Source organism: Sphaerodactylus townsendi, linkage group LG02, assembly GCF_021028975.2.
Source record: "Sphaerodactylus townsendi isolate TG3544 linkage group LG02, MPM_Stown_v2.3, whole genome shotgun sequence".
Lineage (NCBI taxonomy): Eukaryota > Metazoa > Chordata > Lepidosauria > Squamata > Sphaerodactylidae > Sphaerodactylus > Sphaerodactylus townsendi.
The window spans coordinates 92,336,345-92,359,644 of record NC_059426.1 but is presented as its reverse complement, the minus strand read 5'-3'; the positions used below and the strand labels follow the sequence as shown (position 1 = coordinate 92,359,644).

The 23,300-nt window shown below is 39.9% G+C and overlaps 1 protein-coding gene across 2 annotated transcripts in view; it reads right to left on the bottom strand.

The window, feature by feature from the left end:
- The window catches only part of OVCH2 (ovochymase 2), a 33,332-nt gene extending 10,757 nt beyond the window's left edge, over positions 1 to 22,575 (bottom strand). Inside the window, exons 1-13 of one of the 2 annotated variants that reach the window (XM_048485644.1) lie at positions 22,444 to 22,575; positions 18,878 to 18,987; positions 16,627 to 16,718; positions 16,141 to 16,313; positions 14,037 to 14,132; positions 12,036 to 12,187; positions 11,596 to 11,791; positions 10,797 to 10,820; positions 9,028 to 9,118; positions 8,322 to 8,455; positions 6,772 to 6,912; positions 2,989 to 3,119; positions 1,514 to 1,607 (exon numbers count right to left, since the gene is read on the bottom strand). In XM_048485644.1, the coding sequence (XP_048341601.1) occupies positions 1,514 to 1,607; positions 2,989 to 3,119; positions 6,772 to 6,912; positions 8,322 to 8,455; positions 9,028 to 9,118; positions 10,797 to 10,820; positions 11,596 to 11,791; positions 12,036 to 12,187; positions 14,037 to 14,132; positions 16,141 to 16,313; positions 16,627 to 16,718; positions 18,878 to 18,987; positions 22,444 to 22,534 (1,525 nt within the window). In that variant the 5' untranslated portion in view covers positions 22,535 to 22,575. Of the gene's footprint in view, positions 1 to 1,513; positions 1,608 to 2,988; positions 3,120 to 6,771; positions 6,913 to 8,321; positions 8,456 to 9,027; positions 9,119 to 10,796; positions 10,821 to 11,595; positions 11,792 to 12,035; positions 12,188 to 14,036; positions 14,133 to 16,140; positions 16,314 to 16,626; positions 16,719 to 18,877; positions 18,988 to 22,443 lie in introns of those variants that run through there. The other variant, XR_007243582.1, reaches the window with a different exon arrangement.
- Positions 22,576 to 23,300: the final 725 nt, after the last annotated feature.

The following is a 23,300-nucleotide window of genomic DNA, read 5'->3' as shown; positions in this document are numbered from 1 at the left end:
CAGTTACAATTGAAAGATTTTCATCGGTTTGTTTTTGTAAAACTTTTTAAATTTTGTAAAAATAATAAAGTAATTAGGCTTGGGATGCAAGCCCCTCCCCCCCCAAAAGCCAGTACTCACACAAAGGATGGCAGCAGACTTATTTGATTAAAAACAAGTACCAACTTTAAAAGCAAATTATAACAGAAGTGGGGTCTAGCTGTGTTCTCAGATATGCTGCCATTTCTCTTAAAATTGGATCCCTGTCTCTGCTTTGGCAGTCTGAATATCCCTGATTAAACCAATCTCACAAGAACTTGGAAGCTAAGCAGGATTGGCCATGTTTAGTACTTGGATGAGACACCATCAAGAAGACTCTGCAGAGGAAGAAATTGTCAAACTACTGCCCCTCCTCTCTTGCTTTGACAACCCCATGGTCCTGAATTTGCTATGAGTCAATTGCAACTTGACAGCACACCATTATTCTTTCTCCCTGCTTTGCACATGTTTCTGGGTTTAAACAAATGGATCAGGTGTTGTTTGAACCATACTGGCTCATACTCTTCAGTACAAAGGTGTCTGGTACTCTTCATAATTATAGATAAATATCAGCATCTAGTGGTAGTTGTTGCTAGCTCAGTTATCGGTTTCATAGAACTGCAAGGTTTGACAGGGGAACAATATCAAGTAATCGAGACCCTTGCCTTACGTTATCGCCGCATTTAATTGCATCCCAGATCCCTCAATTGCTAACTCATTCTGACTTTGTCTTGCTGATAACAAGCTAGTGAGGTGAAGGAATAGTTCAAAAAAGAATAGTACAACAAGTCTGCAAAGTCAACAAGTCTGTAATGTCAGACAAGATATAATAGGTCATTTCAGGCCTCCGAATTCATTAATGGCTGAGGGCAGAATTGAACCCGGGATCTTGCAACTCACAGCTCAGTATGCAACTTCACCAATTCTCTTAATTTCGTTAAAAGATTAGGAAAGCAGGGAGAATGACATTTTTTTTGGACAATATAAACCACATTTCATACAAATTCTTATGTGAATAGATACAATCCCTACTATGTAAGCACGCTGGGTACTTTAATTGACCTCACCAGCACTACAACCCAGAATCAATTTATTTTTAAAAAGCAGAACATGTTATTTTCTTCATTAACTTATTTGTGTTTTGAAGACATTGAAAATTTGTTGCTTTTCCAATTTTACCAGGGAAACTGTTTCAGATGACAGGAAATTAAACATAATGGCCTATATCCCACTACATTCAGAAAAATTGAGGGCACATACATTTTCTTAAGGGAATGGCAATTTCCACTGATCATACTGGAGACCCTTAACCTGTTCCTGGGGGTCCACTGACTTTCAGACCAAAAATTCAGGAGGGCTCAGTAGGCTGTAGGACAAAGGGGAAATGAGCAGAAATGGCCTACCACTCTTATGAAAACTTAAGCCCATTTGTACTTCATTGCATGGGTGAATACAGTCCAAAATGTACCAGATCTGACTACTATAAGTCACATACCTATTTCTTGCTCCAGTGCAACATTTTCATACACTGACACTGAGTCGTAAGTGCAGTCTTTATTTTCTTCCAGATTAAAATTTTCATAGGTGAGCTTTAGAAAAATAAAGCAGTCTACAATTCAATAAAATAAAACATTCCTGCAATTCAAGACAAATTCTATAATCCTGGAATTCTGTATTTGATAAGACAGTTTAACATGTCTCTCATTATTATTAATACATTACATTACATTGTACTCATTGTACCCATTCAGGAAATCTTCCAGTGAGGGTGGAGGATGTAGCTCTATAGTAGAACACCTGGTTTGCTTGGAGAAGGTGATAGTTTCAGTCCCTGCTGTCTAATCTTAGCCAAAATGAATATCAGGAAAAACTCTTTTCCACCTGGAGAGCCATTTTCCATAAGAATAGACAATTCTGAGCTAAAGAAACCAGATAGCTACTTTATTCATGGTCAGTGACCAATAATAACAAATTATATTAGCAATGATTGGCCTTAAAATTAAATATAAATATCAAACCTAAGTCTTTATTATAATAATAACATTAAATAAAATAAGATTGATTAAGATAATAAAATTTGAAGAATTAAATAAAAAGAGACCAATGGGTCCAACTTAGTAGGAGGCAACCATGTCTAAAAGGAGAAACTGATGATAAAGTAACGTTGAGATGCACACATGTCTCACATTTTGGAAGCAGTAGTCTTTTCAGAAATAACTAAAAATATTGCGAATCTGAATTATGTGTGTGTTTTAAGTATTATCATGTCACTTCCAACTTATGGTAACCCTATAAATTAATTACTTCCAAAACATCCTATCATGAACAGTCTTGCTCAGATCTTGCAAACTGAAGACTGTGGCTTCCTTTATTGAGTCTATCCTTATCATATTAGGTCTTTTTCTTTTTTTGCCTTCAACTTTTCCTGGCAACGAGGTAATGACTATAATATGGATTGGATGTCAAATTTTCAATCTTCTTCCAAATGTATCCAACTTATTAAAAAGTAATTAAAGGTATTCAGAGATGTTTACTTTTGCAAGAAAGATACTGTTTTTTTATTTTCCAAATGTGCAAAATTCATATTTAAGGGCACAAATTAAACACTGTGGATTTTCAGGAAAACAGAATTATGTGCCTATTTTATTCTCTCCTTGAAAAGTGGCACAGAGATGCTGTGGTGCAGTGTGGCACAGTTAGGTCAACACCACTGTCATGTCATAGCAAGATGCTGCAGGCAGATCACGAATGAGCTTGAAGATGGACAGGCTCAAGGACATTCTGATATGAAAAGCCCTGGATTTAAACAAATGTAAAAGATATCATTCATGAGTTATGAAGCAGTCTGAACATTTCCTTGAGGTGAAATGTTATACTGCGTGCAAAAATTTGGCAGAACTAATTTTTTTTGTTTTTGTTGTTCAAAGAACCCCTTTGTGTAGATGCTTGTAGAAGTTTTCCACATAGTACCTTGACCACATAGTTCTCTGGTGCATGAATAATCCACTGACAATCAGCCAAGTTACTGTATGCTTCAGGGAAGTGCATACTTTGTATTGCTCCTTCCTCAAAGTGTACGGCTAAAGATCCACAACCAGAATCTGGAAGTTGAGTGAAGCAAAATTAAAACGATTCTAATTAAAACAGCAAAGCCACAAATTCCAAATGCTCCCAAGCTTTCATGGACTTATTAATGTTTTCCCATAAAATATATTTTCATCAATAACAAAGACACAGTTTAAGAACAGTGGAAAGAAATACCAAATCAAACCATGAATTTAATAAATGTCAAGTAAGAAGACATCTGAGTGGAAGCTAGGTGGCAGTATTTAACCCTGGTTCTAGCATTGTATATTCTTTATTTAGCACAGTTATATCCTGTCTTTCTTTTTTACAAGAGTCCCCGAACAACTTAAAACATATATAATAAAAACACTTTAAAATGCAGTAGATTAAAAATGTATGATTAAAACAATTAAAACCAAATCTACAATACAAAAAAAATAAACTCAGCAATTACAATGTTACTGAAAGGAAGGATGACTGAGGTGATGCCAACTAAAACAAAAAAGTATTCACCTACTGGTGGAAGAAGCAATAAAAGGGGACAGACAACCATCTGGGAGGAGGGAGTTCCAGAGTTTTGATGCCATGATAAAGAAGGACCTCTATGCTATCTAGGTTATTGAGATACATTCCCAGAACCATGCAACTGCTTAAACTAACAAATTACTGCTGTTAGAAAGATATATGTGACCAGCCTGCTATAAATATCCACTGCCATCTGTGCATTCTTTCCTTGATCTTTATTTTAGGGCTTCACATGCTTTGTAGACAACTAGGCTTCCCCTGGTACCTCTGTCCCATGACAACTGTATTACATCCGTTATCTTGTAGTGCAGTAAGCCACGTGGCTTTCTTTTGCACAAACTCTTGGGAAAATGAGAGAGGGGTTCTATATGGGTGATAAAGGGGACTGTAAATGCCAACTTCATCAGAACTGGCTTTGCCAAGTATGGTGTTTCCATGAATATTCAATAAAAAAATACTAATCAACACTTCGAAGTCTGCTTATTGGCTTAAGGTTGCGAGACCGAACACTCTACTAGGTTGTGTGCATAAATGATAGGTACCATCAAGGCGGTCTTATGAATTCATGACCTCGGAAATGTTACCATGGCTTGCTTTATTGAGTCAATCCATCTCATTTGTTGGGTCTTCCCCTTTTTCTCCTGCCTTCAACTTTTCCTAGCATTATTCTCTTTTCCAGTGTCTTGTCATATTATGACCAAAGTACAACAGCCTCAGTTTAGTAACTTTAGTTTCTAGGGAGAGTTCATGCTTGATCTAAAGCCCACATATGTCTTTTTGGAAGTTTGTGGTCTCCATAAAACTTTCCTCCAACACTACATTTCAAATTAATCAACCTTCTTTCTGTCAGCTCTCTTCATTGTCCAACTTTCTCACCCATACATAATAATTCCTCCTTCCTCCTTCTTCCTTCCTCCTCTTTTTTCTCCATTACGACATCATGGAGATCCTGCCACCCCTTTTGTTTGGGGTTATGGGAATTAGTAGAGGCCGCCATCCTGAGTTAATTAATGCTGCATTTTAAATGGGGAAGGGTTTATTTTTATTCTTATTAGAGCTGTTTTTTTAACTTATATTTATAAGTATTTAAATGTTGGTATTGCTCCTATCCCGTATTTGTACCGCCCTGAGCCCTTTGGGGAGGCGGTTTATAAGCAAATAATAAATGACATAATACCTTCCTCCTTCTTCCTTTCCTCCTCTTTTTTTTCTCCATTACTTACATCATGGGAGATCCTGCCACCTTTGTTTGTGGGTTATGGGAATCTAGTAGAGGCCGCACATCCTGAGTTAATTAATGCTGCATTTTAAATGGGGAAGGGTTTATTTTTATTCTTATTAGAGCTGTTTTAACTTATATTTATCGTATTTAAAATGTTATTGTGCTCTATCCATGTTGTACACCGCCCTGAGCCCTTTGGGGGAGGGCGGTTTATAAACCCAAATAATAAATAAATAAATAAATAAATGTGGAATACTACAGTATGAATTATTTCAGTCTTGGCCACCAACAACACACCCCTTACAGTTAAGGATCTTTCCTAGTTCCATCATGGCAGCTTTCCCCACCATCAGTCCCCTTCTGATTTCTTGACTGCAGTCTCCTTTTTGAATGAAGATTGAACCAAGGAATAGAATTTTTTTAAACAATTTTAATTTCTTCACTGTCACTTTAAAGCTGTGGAGTTCTCCAGTAATCATTTCTTTTGTCTTGATGTCCAGCTGTGATCCTGATTTGGCATGTTCTACTTTAACCTTTATCAATAGTTGTTTCAAGTCTTCACTATTTTCTGCAAGTAAGGTGGTGTCATCTACATATCCCAAATTGGTAATGTTCCTTTTCACTCCATCCAGTTTTTCTTACAATATATTCAACACAGAGATTAAATAGACAGGGAGATAAAACACATCCATGTCCAAAACCTTTGCCAATTGAAAATTGTTCTGTTTCTCCATATTTCTCCATATTCTGTTTTGCTTTTATAAGCACAGGGTGGGGCTTGGGGGTGGGCTCTGCCTCTCGGGGGCAGGGCTCTGCCCCCAAGCCCCACCCCTGTGCTTATAAAAGCAAAATTGCCGAGGATGGAGCCTTTCAGTTCCTTCTGCTCTCCCCTGAGGGAAGGGCAGAGGGGAGTGCCGGCTGCCCAATGGGAGCTGGGGGGTTTCCACCTGGGGGGTGGGGTTCAGGGGGATGGGGCCACACCCCCCTGAACCCCATCCCCTGGTGTAGCAGAGGGTGCCTGGAAAACGGCTGCCTCTGTGTGCCATTTTTCCACCGTACACCTCTGTCCCAAAGTCACCCAGCAAGCTTCATGGAAGACTCAGGATTTGAACCTGGGAGTCCCTGGTCCTAGTACAACATTCTAATTGCTATACCACACCGGATTACATCTATCAATGGAATCTCATGGCTGATTACATTAATAACTTCATATACTTAACCAGCACCAAACACTATGTATAGAGACCATAATTCCATTTGTTCTAGTATCTACTTAGCTAATCATCATGGAGTCAGTTTTAAGCACTCCTCTATTGGGTTTAGCATAGTTATAAACCATGGCATGGAATCAAATAGAATAGAATAGAATAGAATCTTTATTGGCCAAGTGTGATTGGACACACAAGGAATTTGTCTCCGGTGCATATGCTCTCAGTGTACATAAAAGAAAAATACATTTGTCAAGAATCATAATTGGTCAATGTGGACGTGGGAATGCGCAACTAATACAATTATTACTATTGTCAATCTTCAATATTGTGAATGAACACTGTACTTTACTTGATTACAATCAAATTTTAGATTATTACTTCTCATTCTATATTACTTGCATTGTATGACCCTTTGACCCACCTGTTTATACCTTTACTTCATAATCACATAGATAAAAGCCTGCCTAGTTATGATCCATTTTAAAAACTAACAATATCCTATTGCATTGTTTATTGAATGTTCCATTTGTCAACTGTACTGATTCACTCCATGTAATTTGCCTTAAGTCCACATGAGAAAGGGAGACTATCAATAATGTAAATAAATAAATAAGTTTAGTTCTGTTAGTTTCTTGCTTTATCCCACTGCCATTTCTCATGCTTTACACCAACACAGAATGTTTAGAATACCTCTGATTTGCCAATGTATGAGAGAGTACTAATATTTACCTGGAAGCATAGCTGGTGCAACAGCTTGATATTTCATGGAAAATCCAGTCCCAGGTTCTTTATTGTCAGAGACAAATGTAAGTCGTACACTATTTGAGCCAATCAATATTGGTAAAGGAAGATCCATTCCACAGAATTTTCCTGAAAGGCATTCATTTACACATTTGATTCAACTAGGCAATAGTTCCAGTGATGTCAAAAGAACCTACGGCAAATGTATACCATGATGGCTACACTGTAAAAACACTGTATATTTGTTTCCTGGAAGAAGACAGATCTAGTGATCAGTCTAGAAATGCCAAATTTTTACTGTGACATTCACAGACTATTTTTAGCCCTGTTCATTCATTATGATTTTTATGCTCCAACCTCACATGATGGGAGAATGCACTATCCGCAATCCACCCAATATATACAGCTGTCATTGCATGTGAATAGGCCAACATGTATATTTTCTAGCTTCTGTACACATGAATACAAACCCTGAACACTCTAGATTTGGAAATCACACATAGCAAAGATAGAAAACATGCATGTTGCCCTATTCACACAGAATAGCAACCAAATATGTAGAAAGTGTCATGCACAGTATGATTTCTCATCACTCAAAGTTGCATCACCAAAACTGTAATGTCTGAATAGGACTAGAATACCCATATTTCAAGTTAATTTATTCACAGGTGAACTTTATAGCAAAGTGTAATTTGGATGCCAATCTCTTTAAAATCAAAGCTTCTGATCCCTATAAATACTTAAATAACTATCTCTGTATACCTTTGAACACACAAAGTTGCCATATATTGAATCAGACCATTGGTTTACCATGGTCAGTGTTGCCTCATCAGACTGGCAGCAGTTCTTCAGGCTCTCAAACTGAAAGCCTTTCATACCACTTACTCAGTGGTGGGATCCAAAAATTTTAGTAACAGGTTCCCATGGTGGTGGGATTCAAACTATGGCGTAGTGCCAATGGGGCAGGGCAGGGCACGACGGGGGTGTGGCTGGGCATTCCGGGGGCGGGGAACGAATGCACACAGGCGCAGGCTGCCACGCACGCTGGTGCACCTCCTGCTAGACTGCTTCAAGTTCTGCGTGCCACTGCTGAGAGGAGGGGCGTAACTAAGGCAAAAATCACGTGGCAAAATCACCAATTAGTAACCCACTCTTGGCACACACAAATAATTAGTAACCTACTCTCAGGAACCAGTGAGAACCTGCTGGATCCCGCCTCTGCACTTACTGCCTGGTCCTTTTACTTGGAGTTGCAAGGCAGATGTACTGCTACTAAGCCACCATTCCTCCTTTTCCTAAGGATACCCCTGATTACTGCCAGACCCAAGATCAAGAGCACATGGAAATCTGTAACAAAGTTGTGACAGTCTCTAAGGGGCAATCTGCAGAGAAGAAGCAGGAGGGGAAGAGAGAAAACGAGTGCCTAACACTTTCTCCTAGCACCTAGCTGCTGCTTCTGCACTCCAAACTGTCCCAAGCTAATTCCCCTCCCTTTCTCAAGGTTCAAAACCATGCATTTACTTTGAAAAGAAACTCACCAATCAGCCTATCATCTTTAGAAATCACTGACAGGGAATCATAGTCACAAAATGTATCCGGCTCCACATCAAAGTGGGAAAAGTTCAGCAGAATATGCATTTCTTCTGGTACAAGCAGAGTCCAAACACATAACCTAGATTGGTATACAGTGAGTCACTTCCAGTTGACAATTAGCAAATCATGAATCACTATAGCATAATATTATATGCAGTGTCTTTAAAAGTCTTTGTATATCATCTACTCCAGTGATTCCCAACCAGGGTTCCATGGTACCTGGGGTACCATGAGCACGGCCCAGGTGTACCATGACAATGCTACCGCCTGTCCCCCCACGAGAATCAAATGGATTTTGAAGGGGGGGTTGGAAGCCTGATGGGCTCCCTTTAAACAACATTGAAAAACAGCATTGTTTTATTTGCCTAAATTCGGTGTGGATTAGGGGGGTAGATTTAAAGGGAGCTCTCCCTTTAAATCCCCCCAATCCATGCCAAATTTAGGCAAACAAACAATGTGGCTGTCAACACTGCTTTCACGCCCCTCCCCTCCCCCTGCTTGCCACTCCCCCCACCTACAGGCCAAAAACAGAAAAAAACCCTAAAAAATGAAAAAAAAAATCAAATGAACCTCAAGAGTACCCTGAGATATGAAGAGTGAGGTCAAGGGTATCGCGATGTCGAAAAGGTTGGGAAACACTGATCTACTCACTGATTATCCGGATAGAAACGTTTGGGGCTTTCAGGGAAATGTAGTCTTCCTTCACTGTCAGGGAGTCTACCATCCTGAATACTGCATGATGCTGTAGCATAATTATGGAAGTTAATTATGGAAGTTTACAGTATGGGGTATCAGGATTAAACAAATATTGTCTAATATATTAGATTTGTTTTCAAAATCAGGTTAAAATTATATTACACCTTTTAAAATAGTCAAATAACAGCAGATCCTTAAAATCAGAGACAAATGTAAGTTGTACACTGTTTGAGCCAATCAATACAGGAAATGGAGGATCCATTTCAAGAATTTTCCTGAAAGGCATTAGTTCAAGTAAGTCAAGGAAACAAAGCATTTCTAATTCCAGAGTAAACAGGTTGATAGCTGCCTGAAGAAAAAAAAGTCCTGTTTTTGGACATTTTTGGACAAAATGCAGTGTTTTTGGATGGTACTGCTAGGGCAAAACCCAAGGTCATTCTGGGAACTGCTTAGGATGGCAACTAATCCTACATATCACCAGAGATATATTGGCTTGAATCCTGTCATTCTGCTTCACAAAGATTGAATTCTTCCTCCAGCCTAAAGACCCTTGCTCTGATTAAACAGATTCTTCCCTCAGATGTATCAGCAGAAGAGCATCTTTGAATACAGTTCCAGTTGTCTTATGTAACTTTCTAGCACAAGTTCTACAACATCTGTTGTAGAACATCTGTCTAACATCTGTTCCATAATCAGAAAAGCCATTTTGGTTCAACCAGTAAAAATTAACGTGATCAAGTCTATTTACATTTACGGTGGATGTTTAAAATAAAAATTTCAATCCAGTGTAATCAATACTGCAAAATTAAATGCTAGTAACATTAGGCCAGGATTCAAAGAGCTTTTGGCATGTTCAGTGAGATTTTCACCCCTTTCTTTTGACTGCTGGATAACATGCTATGTTACAATTTGTTTTTGGAAGCATCCTCATGTTCAAACATGGATTGACACAGAAGCTGACAACTTTTTCTTTAGTTAAAGTTATTTCTGGGAAATTAAAAATATTCCAAGTTACTTCCTACTGGCATGTTACAAAGTTTGGTCTGTTCTAGGAACAGAACATGGACTAGGAGGATAACCAGAAAAAACTCAGCTAAATAGCACAGAGAAAAAATCTATGGAATAAAAGCTGATTAGGGGAAAAAAATCTGAGAGCAGATCTTTTCGCAACCTTATGCTGCATTTTCTGCAGCAGTGGGAAAGCTACTAACCTCTGTGTTGGAAATTTAACCCCTGGCATGGTAGTATCAGACCTTGGGTCCGGAAATAATAGAAACTGTAGATTTGTTCTAAAGTCTTTATTTCGATATCAAAAGACAACATGAAGCAAAGACGATTCTGAGGATTCCCTCTCAAACCTACTGCCTATATTCCACCCTGCCCCCTGCCCCTTAACCAAATGGCTCCTAAGTTTCTCACTACAAGCCTGGGAGCAGTTCACACTTCCCTTAAGATAAGATCAGGTCTTCCGGGCTGTCAAGACTGTTTGAGAGAGCACTGGACAACTGCAGAGTACAAAGCAATAATAAACCATTTCCCCCCTTGCCATGCCTGCCACCCATCAACTGACATGCACAGTCCTGATAGGTAGTTTATTGGTCAAGAAAGCTCCTCTGGGCATGCAGAACTAGTTGTTCAGCTCTTTGGATCTCAGGCCAGAATTCATACATTTCTAGCATAAATAAAATAATTTTAGGCTTTATCAACAAATGTACTATACTTACCTGTGGAACTTTTCATTCTGACATCTAGTTGAAAAATAAAAATATTTTAGGACTATGTCAAATTAGAACTGTAATGATGTACTTTAAACACGAAATATTAATGGCTATCTTCAGAATTGTCCATGTAATAATATGGATATCATTAACAATTGCACTGGAACCATTTGTAAACAGAACATTTTCACTTCCTTGAACCTGATGAAATCAAGCTCATATCAAGTGCATCAATGTTATCCTAAGAATACAACATAACTTATTGCCACTTATCAGTTATCAACAATTCCAGCTTCCCCTGACACATCATAATGCTGCAGGGCCCAGCTAGCCACAGAGAGAAAGATGAAGGGGGTGAAGCTGATAACCAGTTCATGCTCTACACATACAGTTTCAGCTTGTAAGATGACATATCTCCTTCCCAGTACACATGTGTACACTGTGCACCTTGCCCTGCACAAAAGTGTTTTTTTTTTTAAAAAAAATACATAATACATTTACATTTATCAGTTGGCTAGCAAAGCAAAAAAATCTGGGCAAGATGGCTATTTGTTTTAACCCTATCTTGTTGGCAGACTTGGTTTCACTGGGATTTTTACAATAGGCGTAAAAAAAAACCAACCTCAAATACACCAAACCTTGCCTGTTTGTGGACCTTCTGAAGGCATTTGGTTGACTGTGCTAAACAATATGGAACATTCATCTGATCAAGCAGTACCCTGCATGTGAATCTTCAGGTTCTACTTAATGAGGCATGAGTTTAATACTGGCATAACAGTTATACATCTGTGATTTTGTTACTTACCAGCGGCCATATATTGCTGAATCCAGGGGAGAAGCTTAATTAGATCTGTAAAAACTCCTGGAGATCCTCTTCTATTGTACTTTTTTCTCAGGTTGTGCATCCAGCCACGAGCACATCCCATACCCCATGAGGTCACCCCAACCAGGGTCCAAGAACCATGTTCACTCATGCACACAAGAGGGCCTCCAGAGTCACCCTGTGGGGAAAGAAAAATGTGCAATTATTGGATTCACAGAAAAGGCTACCAGACAAAAAGTTGGAATGTCACTGTCATACATCACTGTGCCACTGTGTTATTTTCTGTGACAGGCTACCAATGCTCTACTATTACCTGAAGAATATAGCTACCTGTTTGGGTTTTTTTATTTTAAAAAATCACATATATTGAGCTAAAGCAATCTTTTAAATATCTCAGTTTCAGAGCTATTCATTTTACCAACCTGGCATGCATCTTTTCCTCCATCTGGAAATCCAGCACACATTAAAGTGTCACCTTGGACAGGTTTCTTTAAAGTTGACAGTGCTCTAGAACATTCATCCTGGTCTAAGATGGGGAGTTCCACTTCATATAAGACTTCAGGGAGGATTCCATCTGAATAACAAGCAAAACAGTTCATCCTTGTTTACTGAGTACAAAAAGTGCCATTTCTTTAGTCAGTCATGTATGTGTCATGTACACCATATAGTGTTATCTATATTTGTATCATAGGAAACAAAGCCAAGATGAATTGTAGGACATATAATAAGCCTGAATATTCTGGGAGAAACAGCATCATATATTCCTGTTCTTAAAATGTATGTGGAAAGTAAATATGTAAAGCCCATAGTTCTGAATCTCCTTACCGTATTACCTAATATTTGATTATGTTCATGACAGCTTCAGACATATTAGTACTAAGCTTAAATTTTTCTCCATTTTGCTTTTTTATGATTGAAGGTAAATCTTTCGGTAGAGTGAAGAAATATTTTCCACAAAAATCCTTAATGATGAAAATGTTCATTGACACTGTTTTATTTTATCTTCTTTTACATGGACCTTCTCAGCCAATCAGTGATTATGTTGTGAATGGAGCAACACCATGACATCGTTCTGTGGCAAGATGGACAGAGGAGTAAAAACTGCCCACTGACTCAGGAGCTCATACAAGCAGATCTCCAATATCCAGTAGGACTGGTGTTCTGTGAAGTCCTATGATTAAAGGAGAGCTGACTAAAGTTGAACCCATCCAAGACAGAGGTCACATGGCTGGGAAACACTAAGATGCCAGCTGAAGGGTTACTTCTGTGACTCAGTGATGTCCGGCTGACAGCTGTAGATGCTGTTTAAAGCTTTGGAGTGTGGTTGGACTCTGTGCTATTGTTGGAGAAATAAATGCCTTTTAATATAGTCAGGTTTTTATACCTGCACCAGGCTTGCCAACTGGCTTCCTATCTGACTGTGTCAGACCTTTCCACATTGACCCATGCAACAGTCACCTCCAGACTGGACTGCAATTCAATTTACTTACGGCTACCCTTGAAAATCTTCAGAAATTGCATGTGGTTCATAATGCAACTGCCAGGGTTCTGACCAGAACACCATGGCCAGTTTATATTACCTCAATTTTACAACAGCTGTACTGGCTACCAGTTTGGTTCTGTATCCAATTCAAAGTGTTGATGCTAAATTTTAAAACCCTTTATGGTCTAAAAAATAACTACAGGACTGCCTCTCTCATTGCAACCCCACATGCCCCCTTCAGGGCTTTTTGCAGATGACTGACCCCAGGATGGTTTGGTCAGCTGTTACCAGGGGAAGGTTGTCTCAGTTATTGGATTATGCACCCTTTCATGACACCTGCGTCCTGCAGAACTTGTTATTTTCTACAGGGCTTGCAAGGCCAAATTGTTCAGGTTGGAGGTTAACCTTTGGAGGTTAACCAAATGTTTTGTGCTGATTTGATAGTGGTATGGTGCAGAGTTATGCATCTAAATTTTTAATATCTTAATATTTTATACTTATTATCTGATTTTATTGGCTTTTAAGGTATCTATACTGATGTTTAAGTGCTGTAAATCACCACAAAACCATTTGGGTGAGCAACAGCTAAAAAACTAATAAATAAATGAAAACAAATAAAAGCTGCAGTATGGCTAGACATCCCTTGGCAAACTTTTGTAAAAGGCAACACCTTGTTTGGTTCAAAATCTTCCCTTCATGGGCTGATCCAGCTTGGCTTGAGACACTTCTTGAAGAAATTGATGTAGCTATATTCTGTACTAGCACATAAGATGGAGATATCCAGCATAATAAGAAAACATGTTTTATTTTCTATTCACAAGCCCCAAACAATATATATATATATAAAAACTAAGGAAAGCTTTTTAGAAGTAATGACAGAGTAATGAATATATATATAAAAACTAAGGAAAGCTTTTTAGAAGTAATGACAGAGACTTACTTTCTCTTAGGCGACCCCAGCCACAAGTGCTGCATAAATAGCCTGGATCAAATTTTTCTTCTGGATTAGGAAGGCATGCTGGCCAAACTTTGGGACCTATCATGGTCATGGATCATGGTTGTTAAATATTAGAACGAATAATATTAGTTTGGACTGGGTCCCAAATCCCTCATACTATAAAACATTTAATTGCTGTCTATAGGTAAATTTCACAAAATATTTTAATTTCTAAAATATTGATTTCTAAAATATATAACAATAATTCTTGGAGCTATTATTTTCTAGACAGATACAACTTAAATAAAGAGCAAAATCATATGTATTCACAAATCTTTGTTCTGGCCTGTTTCTCAAATGTTTGTAGCACAGAAAATGATGAAGTCAATTTTTTCCCCTCGCTATATAGTCACATTAAAGTTTAATGCAAGATTCATAAACCACCAAGGTTCCAGTCATATACATATGAAGTTGTGTGGGAGCCATTTCCCACAGAACAACTCTACCTTCTGTGATATGTGTGTAAGAACCAGAACCTCATGGGAATGATTGCTCATGGGGGTTGTGGAAAAATGGGCTCCTTCCCCCTCTTTCTCCTCTTCTCCAATCAGGTATCGTAGATTTGGAGGACTTAAAAGATGCCAGAGGGACATCAGGAAGAGCTACCTAACTTAGGGGAAAAGATATCTTGACCCAGCCTGACCAGGTCAAAAGAGGGTGGGGCCAGGGAACTGATAAAAGTGCTGGGAGCAGAGAGGTGCAGTCCCTTCTCTTTCTCTTTCTGCTGGGTTACTGAAGGGAGCAGACTTCTTGCTGGGGCTGTGCAGAGAGCAGCCATTTTTGAACCATGTGCTCATCCAGGGAGCTCACTTAGCCTGCCAGGTAATGGGAACTCTCTGAGAATTGCAGTCTTCTAAGCTTTAAGGGCCTATCCTATTTTCAACAACTGCTAGGGTATGTTTAGGGAGAGGGACAGAGGATTTGTGTTTATATCTCCTTTGTTTTGAAAACCCTTGCTCAATCTGGTGCAGTGCCAAAATATAATTGTGACCATTTTATTTTTAATAAATACTTTTAAAACCTTAGATGTGGGAAACAGTTTTCTGTACCATGAATGCCCCACCATCTTGGATGCACTATCTAAATAGCAGGTGGAAGGAAGGTTGGCAGCTGGCAAACAGCTTTTCCTCTGCGGCCTCCAATCTGCCCTGTGGAACTCAGGAGAGTGGAACCAGGGGAAAGCTGCAGCTAAGTCTCATGCCTGAAAAAGAAGTTGGGGAGCCCTGACCTTCCCCAGTGGGCAGTTCCTCAAACAGTCAGGTGGTGGCAGCAGTTTACCCAGAGAGAAAGCTAGCCCTTGTCAGAAAAAGTTGGCAACCCCTGGGAGAGGCTTGGGAGTGGAATAGGGCCTGCCAGGCAAAGCAAGTCCATTCTACCACAGGGGTCTTCCCCAATCACAGTCATTTCCCAATCATTGCCCTTCCTCTCAAGTAAGATTTTAATATTCACCTCACCTTTTCAGAAGACCAGTTGTTTGCAGGGTGCTTCTGTACATATTTATTAATTATTGTGAGGCTTTGTGTGAACCACTTCCTTACAAAGAACTCACCACAACTAGTCTTTAGGCTGCAGACACATTATGTATTATTTATCAGCATCAATTATTAGTATTGTTAATCTGTATAACTTTATTTCTGCATAAGGGCGCTGTTGTACTGGCTGTTTGTGGTCCCCTTTTGTTATGAATGTTGACCTAGTTTAGCTCTATAATTACAAAAGGTTGCTAGTCCACTTCTTCAAAACCAAATGAATCATGCCACAATCTTTTCACCATCTTGATCATGTGAGCTAAATATGTAAAGGCACTTGTTGGTTCAACTATGTCTGTCACAGGGAGAGGAGGTATGATTGTGTTTACAGTATACTTCTATCCTAAGTACACTTCCTGGGAATAGGCTTCAGAAGGTTCCTGAAAAAGTCTGCTTAGGATTGCACTGGTAATTGATTAAGAATTATTTCTCCTTGTGTGTTACTAACACCGTTTATAACAGTTCAGACAGATACTTATGTTTCCCCCCATAATAATAATATTTCACGATGATATTACCATATTGAAAGTTACCATCAACTTTCAGAAGGGCGATGTCATAATTCATTGGTTTCCTGAAGTCAAATTTTGGATGAGTGATGATATATTTTACAGGTAGTGTCTGTTCTTCCACCTCTTTCAGAGTCAAATCATGTTCCCCAGCAGTGATGGTCAACGAACTGAGCAGGTTTCTGCATGGGAGTGGGAAATTGTTGAAATGGGTAGGGGGGAGAGAAAGTTCATTTAAAAAAATTATATATAGAACCATGAATGCTCAACTATTTTAACCCCGATCTGAAGTATGCTTTCAGTTGGTTTAAAATTTTTTAATGTATTTTATCTATATTGGATTTTAATCATTATAATTGTCTTGATTGTTTTAAGTGTTTATTAATTGAATTTTTTATGTTGTTTTACTGTTGTAAGCCACTCTGAGCCCTTGTGGAGAGAGCAGCATATAAATATAAATAAATAAATCATAGCTTTCTAGTTAAATATCCATACCTGCTTTGAACACAGTGAGCTGCTGTGATCACCCACTGAGTAGAAACAAGGGTTCCTCCACAGAAATGACTATTTGCTCGTTTCAAGGAAACCTGTAAAAGAAAGCACAAGTACCACACAGTGAGTGTGTATAGTGCTGTCAAGTCACAGCCAACATATGGTGTCATAAAGTAGAGCAAGTCAGATTCATACCACTAAGTGCAACTACTATATGTTTTAAATTACAGTTAAGGTTGATAGCTCTTAACTTCAGGAACTCCACAGTCCAAAAGCCTCTCAGATAGTTTTTCATAGGGAGATATGCTTCTCTTTCTGTGCATCATTAAGTTTTTTAGTCAATCAGAGAACAGGATGCCAAAACTAATCAGGTGACTGCTCCTGTTCCTAAGGTCTTCTATGTCTCCCTCTGAATGTAAGCAATAATGCCTCTGACAGACCTGCACTTTTAAATAAACTTTTCTTCTGCAGTCTGTCACAGGGCATAATAGGAGAAACTATCCAGCCAAAGCTAAGCATTTTAAAATACCTGTTGTCCTAAAAGAATACAGCATATTATTAATTCTCTGACTGAAATGACTGAGAGAATTACCACAGAATTCTCACCATGTTTATTCAGAAGTAAGCCTCAGTGCGTTCAATAGCATTTACTCACCGGAAAATGTGCACAGAGTGCATTTGGCTTTTTTCAACCCTTACCAGCTGTGATGAAGAACAATCAAATGATGAAGAACAAACAAATGAATAAACTCTTTCTGCGAAGAAAGCGTGCATGCACTGAGATTGAATGCACTGTTTGTAGGCTTGCTTAATTAGAACATATTGTATATTATATGTCCAGTGTTTACTTAGATTATTTACTGAGTAGAAAGTACAAATATTGTACTGTCCAGTTTAAAAGTAGACATGTGGCAACCTTGTATCTGACCAGGACCAGCCAGACCCAACCTGTGTTCTCTGCGTAATGTATAAAGAAATTGTCACTGTACATTTTTACTTAGCCAGAAGGTGGAGAGGAAGAGGCAAAGAGGAGGGTACAGGATGAGGCAACCTTCTCCCACAACCTGGTCTGAGACTATGGCCCTTTCCGCATGGGCCATTTACAGCGGCCCAGGGACAGCAAAAATGCCGTCCCTGGGCAGCTGTTCACACAGGAGGTGCTAGTGGATCGCAGCAGCACTGCCGAGGCCGCCCGGGAGCGGAGTGAAGCTGCTCCTAATAACCTCACTCGTTTAGCGAGGTTATTCTAAAACGCCTTCTTCCCATCGGCGTGGTGTGAACCGCACCGATGGGAAGACGGCGCTTTCCCCGTCCCCTCCACTCACCTCATCCTCCAGCATGCTCTGGAGGTCGTCAGGAACCCGCCCATGCTGCCCTCCGACCTCCAGGAGTCAGAGGGCAGCGTGGGCGGGTCCCTGACAGCCTCCCAGAGCCGCACGCCTTTGAAGGGACGACGAGGGTGAGGAGTGGGGGGGGAACACGCAGAAGAGGCGGCTCGGCATGCGGCCGTAACCTCTTCTGCACCCGACTTCCTCGCGGGGCGGCTCATGAAGCTCCCGATGCGGTATCGGCCCCCATCTCTCCACTGGCATAATTTCCGTCGATGGAGAGGCGCCCTTCTGAAGAGGGTTCATACAGATTGCAGAAATCAATCAAGGCCCTAACTGTGAAGAGGCAGGGCATGGGAAAATCTCCTATAAGCATCTATATTTGCCTTTCTTAATTATAACACTATAAACTGACTTAGGAACTCTTTATTTTAACCTGACAATTTGGTTTTATGTATTTCTGTATGTAGGTCAAATGGTTAAAACAGACAGACTTGTTTATCTTAGAACTTCATACATCTGTGGGAGGGCATCCACTAGAAAACACCAACTGCAGTCACAGAAATGGAGATCAGCAATCCATAAGCACATACTAGTTTACACTAAACATACAGTCTGCACATTAATGTTTAGATCCCTGATTTTAAACTCTACTGCTAAGGGCTAAATAGTACAGAACATCAACAGACAGACCCAGAAATCTCATGGTTTAAGAGTATTATTTTCCAAACTAGTAAATTTGTCTCAGCTCCTTACAATGAAAACAAAAGAAAAGCTTCTGGCAATCTAGAGATAATTGAGATTGTCCCTTGCAGGTGGCAGAACTGTACTCAACAAAACCATCTTCAGTGCAGCTCAAAGACATGCAGCTCATGTTACCTCCAGGATATGCTGTCATTTAGACCTACATAGTTAGGGAGGCTTACCTGCCATGGGTGTGAGCCTTGCTGTACCTGGTTCCCACCAACAATCCTAGAAAGGTAGTTATAAAAACTCCCTGCATTTGATTCTAAGGGTTTCTTTCCACATTTAAAATCTGAAAGGCACAAAGGAAAAAAGACCAATGTGATTTTATTATTTATTTATTATTTCTTATTTTATCGGCATCTGTGTAGCCACCTTCCCAGGCAGGGAATTCCCTGAACATTCTTCCTTGGGAATATCTGTCGGGTCACCACAGTCCTTCAGTTCAAAAAACTTTGGCCCTTTCCCCACTCACCTTTTGTTGCGCGCTAACCTTGCCAATTAGCGCGGGGTCCAGTGGCACTCCCCACTACAGGGGCGGCAACAACGCAGTTGCCCCCATTCTGCCCCTCTCGCACCCCCTCAGCACACGTCATTTCGGCTCCTCTTTTGAACAGAGCCATTTTGATAACAACGGGGAAGGCCGGGTGGTTACCCCGGTTTCCTTTTTCCCACTGCCTGATGAGATGGACCCTCCCGTCCAATCAGGGCATGGCGGGGCGTTCGCGATGCGTCGGGAATTTTTTTTAAATTTTCAACTGGACGAATCTTTGACTATTTGTGGACACAAGATCTTGACAAGATGTGTCAACAAATAGTCGAGGATTCGTCCAGTTGAAAAAAAATTTTAAATCCCGCTGCATCAAGAACGCCCCACCATGCCCTGATTGGATGGGAGGGTCCACATCATCAGGCGGCAGGAAAATCACGAATGCAGCAGCCAATCAGGACACCCCCTGAACGGATTGTGGGGAGTCCTGCCTGGCTGCTGCGCGGCTGCCAGTGGTCATTTAGAAAGGGGCGGAAGCTGCGGTGGGGAACATCACCCCGCGCCGAAAAGGTCCCGCAGCAGACGAAAGCGATAAGTCTCCACGTTATTTTTAGCGTGGAGAAACGCCCTATGTCAAGTTTGGGCTGAGCATTCCTCCTCTGACTTAACATTAACCCCATTATCTGCTGTGACGCCACCTTCTTTTGCTGGGCTCATTATTACTTGCCTCCATCTACTTTGCCTCAAGATGCACCCCCCTCACACATGGGCCCAGTGGGGCTCCTGCCTGGAGTTGGGCCTCACAGAATCTGTCATATTTTACTATACAAAATGTAATGTTCTTACACCACTTAGCAATGGAATACCATTGTCTTGAAAAAAATGTGTTAAAATGGAATATTTTTGAGGTTATTTCAGAACTGACTGTATACTTTGCAAAAGCCCAGCTGCAAATTAGTTTTTTCACCATATTGCTTGTGCCCTTGTCACAAAAATAGCAAAAATTAATTAATAGAAGTTAATAATAATGCATTCAATCACTTAAAAAATTCTCAGCTTACTGATACAATGAACCATATCCTAGCCTTCAAATAATAATTTGTCATTTAGTGAGCCACAGGATTTTTTGCTAGTTTTGCTTTAAAAGATTGACAGTTAATAATGCATATATAAAGCTACATGAAGTGGTCTTATACCAAGTCAGACAGTCTAGCTCTGTATTGTCTCCTTTGACTAGCAGTGAGTCTCCAAGGTCTCAGGTGAAGATTTCCCAACAACTGCTACCTGAAGGGCAAAATACTATTTCAAGCAGCCCTGGGTAAGTTATCTTGAAAACTGGGAAAATATCACCAAAGGAGTGGGCAATCTTTTCTTTGTGTGCCTCCTTCATAATTAAAAATGCCTCTCCAAAACCACAGTTAGCTCCATGTTGGGAAAAATACAGTACAAGAAACCAAACTTGTATTTCACATCTGTTTCAACCCTAGAGAGTGTTTGAATTTGGAATGTTTTGCACGCAAAACCTATGCTTGACTAGTCAGCCACAGCTCCTGGCCAACATAACACTACTCTGAAATTATGCAGAGATACTGAATAGATTCACATATACACACTACATGCAATGGGTATTTTTCTTGGATTACCCTTGGTTGTATGAAACAGTCATCAAAAACACATCACAGCAAATCTTTCCAATATACATTGAATGGTGGCATATAGAAATGCAATTTATTTCACTCAACAAATGACCCCTACAGAAACTGGGACAACATACATCATGTGACCTGGCTTGCAAATGCCTTAGCAGACCATAAATGACCTGGAAGTAGGGGTGGGTAGTATGGTGGCCAAGTTTGCAGATGATACCAAATTATGTAGGGTGGTAAGAACCACAAAGGATTGCGAAGAGCTCCAAGCGGACCTTGATAAATTAGGTGAGTGGGCTCAGAAATGGCAAATGCCGTTCAATGTAGCTAAATGTAGAAGTGATGCGCATAGGGGCAAAATCCAAACTTCACATACAAGCTACGGGGGTCAGTAGCACTGGCAGTCACAGACCAGGAAAGGGATTTAGGCGTCTTAGTTGATAGTTCCATGGGAATGTCAACTCAATGCATAGCAGCTGTGGGCAAACTCTATGCTGGGGATAATTAGGAAAGGAGTTGATAATAAAACTGCAAGGATTGTCATGCCCTTATAAAGCAGTGGTCGCGACCGCTTGGAGTACTAATGTTCGAGTTCTGAGTAAGCCATACCAAAAAAGGATATCGAAGAGATAGAAAAAGTGCAGAGAAGGGCAACAAGGATGATTGAAGGATTGGAGCACCTTCTGTATGAGGAGAGGCTGCAGCGTTTGGGACTCTTTAGTTTGGAGAGGAGACTTCTGAGGGGGGATAGGATTGAAGTCTATAAAATTATGCATGGGGTAGAAAATGTTGACAGAGAGAAATTTTTCTCTCTTTCTCACAATACTAGAACCAGGGGGCATACATTGAAAATGCCAGGGAAAGAATTAGGACTAATAAAAGGAAACACTTCTTCATGCAACGTGTGATTGGTGTTTGGAATATGCTGCCACAGGAGGTGGTGATGGCCACTAACCTGGATAGCTTTAAAAAGGGCTTGGACAGATTTATGGAGGAGAAGTCTATCTATGGCTACCAATCTTGATCCTCCTTGATCTCAGATTGCAAATGCCTTAGCAGACCAGGTGCTCAGGAGCAGCAGCAGCAGCAGAAGACCATTGCTTTCACATCCTGCACGTGAGCTCCCAAAGGCACCTGGTGGGCCACTGCGAGTAGCAGAATGCTGGACTAGATGGACTCTGGTCTGATCCAGCAGGCTAGTTCTTATGTTCTTATGTTCTTATGTTAAGAGGTGGGGTCCAGCCACATGAAGAGTGGCTGTGCAGACCTACCCTTGTTCTACTGACAGGAAGGCAGAAACATAACTGGACTAAATAAAGGCAACATCCACATGACGTACAATATCCAAACAAACAGTTAAGAAAATTTAAGGATAATACCAGACCAGTCCCCCACTTTGCTACCTGTGCTGTGCCAGAGGGTACATTTTTGATAAGCTCAGTGAGTTACAGCCAGAGAGGGCAATCTGCAAAAAACTGACACCCTCTTCCAAAAACAGACGTTCCTTTAAGTTTCTATAATGCATAGTTAAGATATAGGGCTGACATGATTTAGACATCTGGACTTTGCTTTTAGAAAACAATTAGAGAATAATATGAAATTTTGGCCATACCTTGCTGCACCAACAGTGGTCTAGAGCTTCCATCTCTAAAATAAGTTATCCCAGTCATAAGTAAAAGTAGATTGCCTAAGGACCCTGGCATTTCCAGGCTGTAAGTGACTAAATATAAAAAAGGGAGAGAACTTCATACTGACAAAGGAGAAACTATAACACAGTGGGAGAGCAGCTACTGGCTAATTCAAATTCAGGTTACTCATTAATCAGGCTATAAAATCTTTGAACTAGGCACTATTAAAAAATTTCCAAATTTAACCAAGCATGATTCGTTTTCAGTTCAAAAGAGGCTGATGCTCTGCGTTGCTGAATTTTTTAATTCAAACTTTTCTTTAAAGGCCAGCCTATACATTAACAGGGGCAATAAAGTTGGGACCTCTGGCTAGGCAACACACAGAGTTCTCTGCCAATATAATAACATCACAATTAACAACTCCAGTTCAATTATGATGGTTTCCAAGGTTAACACATGGATTTTTTAAAAAGTTTATCTCTTGAACTTTATAGGTCTGACAGCATAGCAACCATGATGGCTATATATTAGAGCCACTGTCTAAATTAAGTTACTGGGGAGAAAATTTTGTTGAATGCAAGTTATTTTCAAACACATGTGGTCAGAAGCTCACCATAAATAATGTTTGAACAAAATACATTTGTTTTTCTACTATGTGAAACATTGTGCAAAATACACAAATAAATTCTGGCTAAGTCTTCACCAAATTGACAAGGTAGGTGTATATAAGATACTATAACAGAAACTGCACCTTTGCATACAAATACACAATCCATGAGTTGTATAAGAGTAAATTTCTAATCATATTCAAACAGTGTCTCAGTTTTGTAATCAGGGATTT